The sequence below is a fragment of the Humulus lupulus genome, chromosome 1, assembly GCF_963169125.1.
Source record: "Humulus lupulus chromosome 1, drHumLupu1.1, whole genome shotgun sequence".
Classification (NCBI taxonomy): Eukaryota; Viridiplantae; Streptophyta; class Magnoliopsida; order Rosales; family Cannabaceae; genus Humulus; species Humulus lupulus.
Genome location: NC_084793.1, coordinates 303,611,145 through 303,621,596, shown reverse-complemented (window position 1 = coordinate 303,621,596; position 10,452 = coordinate 303,611,145). Strand labels below are relative to the sequence as shown.

Below are 10,452 nucleotides of genomic sequence, written 5' to 3'. Positions count from 1 at the left end.
TTATTTATATACAAGGGAATGGCTGCAGTAGGTAGTACTTTTTACTTTATTGGTATAGCACATTCCTTAAATAGGTACCAGGGGTATTTTTATTATTTTTTTAATGACATATTCATTAACAAACAAACATATGTTAGTTTTAATAAATTTTAAATAATTTACCGTGTCAAAAATAAAATTTAAACAACTATTTTTACATACGTATAACATAAACAAATATGTATACAACAAGTTACTTGAACGCAATTTTTAGTATTGTAAATAACATCGTTAATTTTTAGTATTGTAAATAACATCGTCGTACAAAAAAATTAAGATAAAAACACATTTACATGCCCTTATAAAGAGTGTACTGTATCGATAAAGTGAAACTAATACACTACGACAGACATTCCCTCTATATATATATATATATATAATTATAAATCCAAATAATGATAACTGTTTAAGTTTAACTTTGTATAGTTACTAATTCTATCCAGTAAGACTCGATCCAAGGACTTCCATTAAATAGTTGCATCTTTTATTAGAATAGAGTTTCTTAGTTAAACTAAAAAATACAAAGTAGTTTTTTTAAACTTATTTTTAGCTAAACGGAGGGACTATATGTATGTGTCCTAAAATGTCTGAGGTCTACTCCTTTTTAATATACGAGTATACCCATGAGAAAAATTTGGAATTTGACCTCTCCTTATAGGCGGGTCATGAACTCCATTTTATTTATGAGTCCTTTTAATAATCATAATCATTATATAATTATTATTTTTACTTCTTTCTTCTTTCTGTGTTAAGAATGCATACTTCTTGTTCTTGATGTATGAATCAAAATAACCTTGAGAATTATTGTAATTGGTTGCAATGCTAAAAAGAAAATTTTAAAACTGTCTTTCTTTTGTAAAGTTAAGTATTCAAACAACTGAGATTTTCTTATGGTGATAAAAATTTATATACAAAATTTGACAAGAGACGACATGTCGTTTACAAGACATACTACAGGTTCCAGTGCAAGAGCACCCTTTTCTACATAAAAACAGTTAGCACAAACGAGAATCGGGATGCCATTTTATTCCAAATTTTACTAAAAGAAGACATCATTAGTTGCTTTGGAATGAGCATAAACATGAAGAATTAGTTAATAAAAAAAAACCAAAACTCTTCATTTTTCATGGCTGCAAAACGCAAATACAGAAGCTAGTCTCTCTGAGCATAATTATTGACACTGGCTCAAATCAGTTTTATTACTGATAAATGCAACAATTATTCGTCGAAATCTCTACCTATAGCTGTGATCTTTTCAGATGCTTTTACTCCATTCTAGGAAACATTTGCTGCTTAATGTATCACTCTGCTTCATCAAGAACAGAAATCTCAATAGACACGAGCTTTAGGTGGGAATGTCTCGATTTCGTCATCTAATGTGTTCATATGAACTGGCCTGTAATCTAGGCGCACTTTCTCATTCTCCCAATATCTGCGGAAAATGTCAGTCAAATTTGGATACATCACAAAATTTTAAAAGCTTGTTAATGCAGCAAAATCAAATGTCATCGTCACCATAATATATAAAACTTAAACCAGTAAAATTTGATTTTGTCAAGAAATTCAATTAGACTACATCTTAAATCCGAAATGAATTTGTATTAAACTAGACAGAAATGCTTACCCCAAGGTGTGTTTCATCCAGTTTTCATCATCTCTTGTCTGCAAAATAAGAAGAATTGATTTAGAGACTACTATCTACTAACTAGAATGAAAAAGATATCAAAATAAACAATGGGGAATACTAACAGAAAAATCTTCACGGGCATGTGCTCCTCTGCTTTCTTTCCTGGCCTCGGCAGAATGCATAGTGATACAAGCATTTATCAAAAGATTCTCCAGCTCGATAGTCTCTATTAAGTCAGAGTTCCTGTGAAAACATCTAGAATCAGTTCATCTAACCCGCATAAACACAAATAAAAAAGTGATCAGCATCCTTGTACACAAAACATCACCATATCAAACTTCGGTCTGTTACTTTAACATCATGAAAACTCTCCCATGTCTTGTCAATCAACTTGCAACCTGCAAAGAAACACAAATTTAGAATGTAAATATCACAACAACAGAAGATAAAAGAAGTTCCAATAATAGCATTTGTTGCCAAAACTTGAAGGAAACTAGAGCTAAGTTAGTTTTGAGTGCAACAGGTAGCGGACTGATAGTAAGCCTTTGTAAAATAGAGTACCTTCTTCTAAAGTTTCTTGTGTACGGAAGACAGCAGCATTATTTTGCATGACACGTTGCATATTCAACCGAATGCTAGAAGTTGGTGTTGAACCATTTGAATTCCTTAGTTTGTCCAGCCATGCAATAGTCTTCTCACCAGCATCATTCTCCAAAGGCTTTTGAGTCTCTCCTGCACAAGCTCAAGAGTAAGACTCATCTTCATATTGGATGATTATGAGTAAGTGTAACCAACCATTTATACAGCAAGGAAAATTAAACTTGCCTGGCCTATGGATCTCTGCAACTCTATTTGCACAAGCTCGACCGAAAACAACAATGTCAAGGAGGGAGTTTGCCCCAAGCCTATTGGCACCATGAACTGATGCACAGGCAGCCTCCCCAGCAGCCATCAATCCAGGAATTACTGTATCTGGGTCATCACCTTTAATAGTCACCACCTGAGAACATAAGAGCACAACGGTGTTATGGTACTCCAACAATTGTGAGATAATATCCTTAGAGCCAAAAAATTATAACATCAAAGTACAGGAAAATATATAAATTTTCCATTGTGAGAATACTATAGCCAATTGCAAGAGTTATTCTTTGAGCTGACTTTTCTATTTAACCTACCTCGCCATGGTAATTAGTTGGAATACCACCCATATTATAGTGCACGGTGGGTAAGACAGGAATGGGCTCCTTTGTGACATCAACACCTGCAAATATGGCAGCAGTTTCGGATATACCGGGAAGCCTCTCCTTGAGAACATCTGGGGGTAAGTGATTCAAGTGGAGATAAATATGGTCCTTCAAAGGTCCTGTTACAAGCAGCTCAAAAATTACTCTTTTTTCTTTTCTTTTTTTCATATATTTAAACACAAAATAATTAAAACTGAGTTTTTACATCCCATATCTAGACAGAAAAATAAAATATGTCAGCATGTAGGATCAATGTGTCACATTTTGGAACATGTCATACCTACACCACGGCCCTCTCGAATTTCCATAGTCATAGATCTTGAAACAACATCTCTTGAAGCAAGATCCTTAGCTGTAGGGGCATACCGCTCCATAAACCGCTCACCTTCACTATTCCTAAGAATACCACCTTCCCCACGCGATCCTACAAGTTAAAAAAAAAAAGATGATAGAACTTGCAAGTATTTTAGAGATACTACAACCAAAAACAATTCTAAATTAAAATATTTATGAATATTGAATGAGTATATACCTTCAGTGATCAGGCACCCAGCGCCATATATACCTGTAGGGTGAAATTGAACAAACTCTAAATCCTGCAAGAGTGAAACAACAACAAGAATACATAAAATAGCATGAGGCAAGCACAATGGAAATCAATTAACATTGAAAAGTAGAAAAAAAAAATACCTGGAGAGGGAGGCCAGCTCGTGAAACCATGGCATTGCCATCTCCAGTGCAGGTATGAGCTGAGGTTGCTGAAAAGTATGTCCTGCCATAACCCTAAGAGGAAACCAAAAGATAAGAGGTACGTGTCAATGCATCAGCAAAGTTACTGGCTTCAGAAATAGGTACCCAATTAGAGAAGAAAATACAATACCCCAGTGGCCAAAATTGTTGAGGCAGCACGGAAACGATGCAAAGTACCATCATCCATATTTAATGCAATTACTCCTTGGCAGGTACCTATATATCAAGTTACAAAAAATAAGCAATCCACACATGCTACTAACATCATAAGCATCAGTCTATGACACCATCTAAACTCCTGATTTATGAACATGGAAGTTATGAAAAAAAAATAAACTGTGCATATTACTTAATGTAACATCATATGCACCGTTAGGGAGCCACAATATTCAGATTTTCTACACTAGAAAATTACAGAAAATGTTACAAAGAAAGTTGTTAAAGATTACAAGCACATACTATTATTAATTTTTAACAATGAAATCCACGGTTCAGTCATGGAATACTTCAAATATTTTAAGTTTTGACTCCTTGAGTCAAATTTAGTATCATAGAAATGTACTTTTTCCAAGCTAAAGAGTATGCATTAACTGACCATCACTGTTCATTATTAGGTCGAGAGCAAAATATTCCACAAAAAACTGTGTATTGTGCTTCATGGCCTGCCCATATAGGGTATGCAATAATGCATGCCCAGTTCGATCAGCAGCACATGCACAACGGTATGCTTGCCCACCTATAAATAATAGTACAGAATAAACCAATATCAGACAGCTCTCAACAGAAATCAATAGCTAACAAACTTCAAACTGGAATCAGATGAGTCGTCTTACCTTTTCCAAAGTTAAGGCTTTGACCACCAAATGCACGTTGATATATTTTTCCATCTTCAGTCCGAGAAAAGGGCAGTCCATAATTTTCAAGCTCAATCACAGCTTTTGGAGCCTCTCTACACATATACTGGATGGCATCCTGGTCACCTATTTAAACAAAATATTTTCTCATAAATTTTGCATAAAAGCTTGAAACCTTAGAAATTTTAGAACAAGCAATTAAAAAAATGTTTTGAAACTGGAGTTCTCTTAAAAGGCCTATAAGCAGATGTTCCTATATGTATGCTTCCTGGTGTGTAAGGGCATGCATAAAACAACTATTAAATACATAACTTAGAACATGCTATGCATTAAATTTGAAAACTTTCCGAGCGCAATCTGTATAGATGAAAGGATAATCAAACCAAGAAAAGGAAAAGATAAATAAACCTCAGGGAATTCATATAGGCATATAATTTGAGTAATAACAACTCAACATCATATGAAGAACTTATATATTCCGTTATAAACCAGTAGTGTACCTAGCCAGTCACTTCCTTTGACAGTGTCATACATGTGCCACCTCCAGTCATCTTCAGTCATATTTCCTAGTGCAGCATTGATACCACCCTAAAAGAGAACCCAACAAGAGTCATTGAAGCAGGATACATAGTACCAAAATATCACATTGAATACCACTTCTATGCATGAACCCAAAAATCAATGAATTCTTTAAACTTTTCCAAAAGGGTCAGCACAAAATACCCCTTTCTATAGTAAATTACATCAATCGTAATAAAAAGAGGTATTCATAAAATAGTAAAGCGTTTTCAAAATAGAGATGATAGACTGCCATACACACAAACAATGAAGGACAAATATTTAAAACAGATGATCAAACAAGTACAGTTTAAGAAAGTGTCTACTACAAAAAAGCATAGGCAAAAACAAGTTCAATGAGCGAAATTTAGAATATACAGAACCCACATAAGCTGATATATCTCATACCTGAGCTGCAACAGTGTGCGAACGAGTTGGAAAAAGCTTGGTAATACAAGCAGTGTTAAATCCATGCTCTGAGAGCCCTATAGCAGCTCTCAACCCTGCACCACCCGCCCCTACAACCACTGCATCATATGTATGGTCAACCACGGTGTATGAGGATCGCCCTGCACTCTGCTATTATCGAAAGATTACGATCAATTCGACATTTTGAATAGTTATAAAAAAAAAATCAAACTAAATTCCAAGTAGCTTCATTGAGCTCAGCTTGACAGCATTTTATTCCCTAGAAATTTTATAACTTTTCCTACAAGTTCTCGGTAACCAAGCAGAATCAGAGAAACCAACAAAAAAAAAACAAATCACATAAAAGTAAATAAACAAATTGAAAACCCTAGTACTGAGAAAACGCAAAAGAGGAAAAGGAATCGTACTGATTCTGAGGAGAAGAATCGTGAAATGTGAGATCTCAGGGAATCATTGACGATCGATCTCTTGGGAGAAGAAGAAGATGGTACTCGAAGACCTCGAGAAACGCACCGCCACATCTCTTTGAAGTTTGTAGCTTTGAGAAGAATCGGAATCGGAATCGGAATGGATTTCTCACCGAAACAGTGGAGGCGAATTTGACAGAATGAAGAGGAAAACCCGAAAAAGAGTCGGAGAGGTTTGGCTGCTCAAAACAAAACTTATTGTTATTTTAAAAAAAAATTAATACTATTGCTTTACATATATACTCTTCTTTATTACGATATTTACTCAATTGCCATCGTGATTTTGCGTTGTTTCCACTGTGTTTCGAGACAACCGGGGGTAATATTCGTAATTTTATTTTATATATAAAAATAAACAAAAACTTCGAGCAGGTATTGTCTTAATTTTTTAATTGCACGAGGGTAACACGAGGGTAAACTATGACACTGAATTTCTTACTTCGATTCAATAAATTGAGAAAAATTTCTACATTGAGAGCATTGTTCTAATGTTCTTGTTTATTATATATTGGTGGTAGGGCACGTGCTTTGCACGTGATGCTGCAACAATTGTTATAAAAAATTAGATTGCAAGTGTTTAGCCTAAATTTCTCTAAGGTGTACAATTCGACCAAATGATGCATATTTCCAGTCCTAAGACTTTAACCTCTTTTTTAGAAAGTTCATTAAATATAACCAGCAGAAAAACTTTTAGAAATTGCATATTGACAAAAGTCAATCCATTCATGTTTTTTTCTTACTTTATCACTTTGCATAGCACCGACAATAGCAGCAAATATATCCAAAACACCAGAAAATAAAAGCATAAAATAAAATAATGAGAAAATCATTCAAAGAAAAATCTTAGACAGGAGAAAGTGAGATTATCTTTAAAAAAAAAAAGTGTATGTGACAATATTTCACGTTGTGACTCTAACAAATTTAATTCAATTGTTTTATGATGATTAACAAAATTGAGTGAGTAGGAGAGTGTTCATCCGATTCGATATAACATTTTTCTTCTTAACCAATCCAATTCAATCAAATTAAAAATTGAATATTAGAAATTATTATCAAATCTAATCAAATTTGGCCTCAAAATAAAAAACAATCAAATCCAATTGTAATTGAATTTGAAATTGGATAAATTATCTTATCTTTGAACCTAAATTTTAATAGTAAAGAAATTAACAAATAAAAAAACAAGTATACAAAAAAAACTAAACTCTATTTACTAGTAATATTCAATTAAGTCTTTACAATTACTACATTAAGTAGTTGAAATATTAAGTTTATAGGATAACCATTCAAATTTAAAATTAATATCTCAAAACTAATTACTAGAGTAATTAAATAATAACATAACATGAACAACAACAACAACATCTCCAAAATACTAATATAGCATAAAAAAAAAAATCCAATTAAATATATTTATTTATAATATAATACATAATAAATATATATATTTTAATTGCAATTTGATTGGATCCGTTCCTAATTAGATTTTCATAACCTCATCCGTCATCCACTCCAATACAATTCACATCCAACTTATCAACTCTAATCCAATCCAATTATAATTGAATTAATTTGGGGTAAGTGGATTGATTTGGATCACAAATCCCATCTATGAATGAGTAGGATACAACTTAAATTGGAATAAATGTTATTCTCACATAACTTCTGCACTAAATCTAAATGGTGACAATAGTAAAACATAAGCAAAATGTGCAACTATGAATCAAAACCCACTATAAAACTTCACTACGAACAATTTAAGACGCTCAATAAGGCCCTACAAAAAGATATACAAATTAAATTAAAACTATGGCTTCCAGTGAATGAATTCTTCCAATTCCCTGGCATGATATTAAATTAAAATCAGTTGAACACCAAACAATTAGCCTAACACTTTCATTCTCCAACCAAGAGACAGAACTACTAAGGATCCAAGTATAGGAAGCAAAAACTTGTTGACATAGACCATTCTCTTAATTTAAGTTAATTTTGGTTAGAACTTAGATGACAAAGGATTAAATCCATTGCAATATTGGGAATTTGGGTGCAAAAAAAGAGCAATATTTTTAAAAAAAAAAAAAAAAAATCCTAAGTCAAAAGCCATTGTCTCTACCATTAAACAAAGCACTTTGAAAGACTAACGTTGATGTCCTAATGGATTTACATAATCAAGGTGGCAGCTTCACACTAACACATATATGAAAAAATATATATATAATATATTTGTTTGGTCTCTAAGTAGCGTCCACTTCTATGACAAAAACAAAGACAAATCACAAGATAACATATAGAGACAAATGAGAATCAGTTTCTAAGATATTTGATTATCGATCCGTAAAGATAATTAATCCCAATTAGTTTTATGAGGATAAGAAAGTAAATTGAAATTGAAAGATGACATTTATCAAATACTTTACAAGCAATTAAACAGAGAAGAGAGACGAGAGACTAGTTGTAATTGATCAAAAAAATGTTGAACCAATCAATCTCATTTCACAAAAATGAGAAACACAGCAATGCATTACCCAAACTGCAAAGAGAAATCTAAAAAATAAAATGCTAAGAGATTTTTAATATCTAGGGGAAACACAAACAGAATCAATTTTGGGGCTTTTGGAAATCAAAAAAGAAAACAAAACTATATACCAATAATGGTAGCTCAAAACACTTAACTTACCCCTTCTAATAGAATTTCTAGAGTTCAAAATCATGACTCACAGGGAAAAAAATATTTGATGAAACAAATACCTTTTGAATACCACGAAAATAATTATTAAAGATCCAATGTTGAAAGCTCAAGCAAACACAAGAGAAAAGTCTATGAATCGCCCTCCAACAATCGTGAAAGAGAAAAACCCTCTCAAAATCGATTACTCTTTGGGTTGTTTCAAGCCTCTGAATAAATGGAGAATTGAGAAAGAAGAAAAGAGAGAAGAAAGGGAGCTAGAGGGAGAGCAAGCGAGAAGATGAATAAGCATTTGGTGATGGTGACGAGAACATTAGCTGGTTTCAAACTGAAGCCTCCAATCGGTCAACGCAAGGAATTTTTTGTCGACGTGTACTCTGACTATCTTGCCACGTGGCAGAGCTCCTATGCATCATTTTTTTAGTAGCAAAGTTTAGGACGCTTTTATACATACTGAAGTGGCGCTCAATAAGCCACGACGATCAAGGGAGACATTGCCTATGTGGCATTTGATTTCACCACTAGAAGACAAACCTCTTTTTATTAAAAGAAAAATTATTAATAGTAAACACGTTAAGTCATTAATGTCCATGAGTATGAGTATCCTCATTTCTCGTTTTTTATTTTCGATTTTTCAAAGTTTTTATTTATTTAGCACGGCTAATTCTAGAGAAAGTAGACCTGAAAATTTGACCATTTTTTTAAGGCCTGTTATGAATTTGAGCTATACTTGAGCAGCTTGTACGTCGTAAAAGCCCATCTTTGACGTAATGGGCCCATATTGGGTTTAATGTTCCAAGCCCACAATAGAGAAAAGGATGGGGGCCTTTTATCACATACAACCTGAGAGCGTTTTGGGTCTAAAGTTTTAACGTTGCTACCCATTTTATTTTTAAAAAATATGGCTTTTTAGCCATCAATATGCAAAAATATGGGAGTTCAACTTTCTTTAATTTGTATGGGAAAATTTAATTAAGAAAACTTAGTTTATGGGAAAACTAATTCCATATTGGAAATCAAAATTAATCAAAACAAATGAGCAAAAGGAGGAGTACTATAGTAATTAACATAGCCAAAACTCCTTCAGCCAAGTCCATCTTCTCTTTCATTTTGCCCTAGCCGCCTCACCATCTCCACCATAGCCAAAACTCCTCCACTCGGCTGCCTCACCACCTCCACCATCATCTCCGGCCACCCACCCTCACTACCTACCAAGAACACCCTAGTCACACCTCCGTGAAACTCAGCCACTCCTCCACTCAGCTGCCTCACCATCTCCGACCACCCATTACCACCTGCCAAGAACACCCTAGGTGCACCTCCGTGAAACCCAGCCACCTTCACCACCTTAGGCGCGCACCTCCATGAAACTCAGCCAAGAACACCCCAGCCGCACCATCGACGAACACAAACTCAATCCGCGCATCTCTGCGCGATTCCATTCGCGAGCCCCCAAATCCAAAACGACGAGGATAGGCTGAGGTGAGGGATGTTCTAGTAGCGGTCGGAGGCGAGGAAGAAGGGTGGCGCTTGGGCTATGTGTGATTTGTGGTGCTCGGATCTGTGCAAAACAACGGGGATGGCTGGGTTTGCGACGGGGTTTTATGCGTAGGGGATGGGGGTTTCTGGTGGTGGTCGGAGGTGAGGGAGGAGGTTGGTTCGTGATCAGATCTGGTTTTTTTTTCTGTCTTGAGATCTGTGGTAACTGGTTATTTTCACGTTGTTTGTTTGTATATTTTAGGAGGTAACTGGTTACCTTCACATTCTGATGTGTGTGTATATTTCTGGGTTCTATATG

At 34.5% G+C, this 10,452-nt stretch overlaps 1 protein-coding gene across 2 annotated transcripts; it reads right to left on the bottom strand.

The window, feature by feature from the left end:
• Positions 1 to 1,132: 1,132 nt before the first annotated feature.
• LOC133812617 (succinate dehydrogenase [ubiquinone] flavoprotein subunit 1, mitochondrial) lies at positions 1,133 to 8,940 on the bottom strand. Of its 2 annotated transcripts, none has more exons than XM_062246404.1 (17): positions 8,717 to 8,940; positions 5,909 to 6,147; positions 5,481 to 5,651; positions 5,015 to 5,102; positions 4,494 to 4,640; positions 4,256 to 4,396; positions 3,791 to 3,876; positions 3,601 to 3,693; positions 3,443 to 3,506; positions 3,191 to 3,334; positions 2,842 to 3,029; positions 2,492 to 2,666; positions 2,228 to 2,398; positions 1,995 to 2,064; positions 1,789 to 1,909; positions 1,664 to 1,701; positions 1,133 to 1,471 (listed from the first exon to the last, which is right to left on the bottom strand). In XM_062246404.1, the coding sequence occupies exons 2-17, from the start codon at positions 6,020 to 6,022 to the stop codon at positions 1,369 to 1,371; spliced, it is 1,914 nt and encodes a 637-aa protein (XP_062102388.1). In that variant the 5' UTR covers positions 6,023 to 6,147; positions 8,717 to 8,940; the 3' UTR covers positions 1,133 to 1,368. The 2 variants fall into 2 exon arrangements, with proteins under 2 accessions (XP_062102388.1, XP_062102389.1); XM_062246405.1 differs by having other exon boundaries at positions 5,481 to 5,648.
• Between the last annotated feature and the right edge of the window lie 1,512 nt (positions 8,941 to 10,452).

What these genes read in the sequence shown, in the direction of transcription:
- LOC133812617 (XM_062246404.1), bottom strand. Translation starts at nt 6,022, where the DNA reads ATGTGGCGGTGCGTTTCTCGAGGTCTTCGAGTACCATCTTCTTCTTCT. An exon ending in TGGGTGCCTGATCACTGAAG is followed by an intron (nt 3,335 to 3,442) that starts GTATATACTCAT and finishes TTTAACTTGTAG; the next exon opens with GATCGCGTGGGGAAGGTGGT. An exon ending in CAACTAATTACCATGGCGAG is followed by an intron (nt 2,667 to 2,841) that starts GTAGGTTAAATA and finishes TTATGTTCTCAG; the next exon opens with GTGGTGACTATTAAAGGTGA.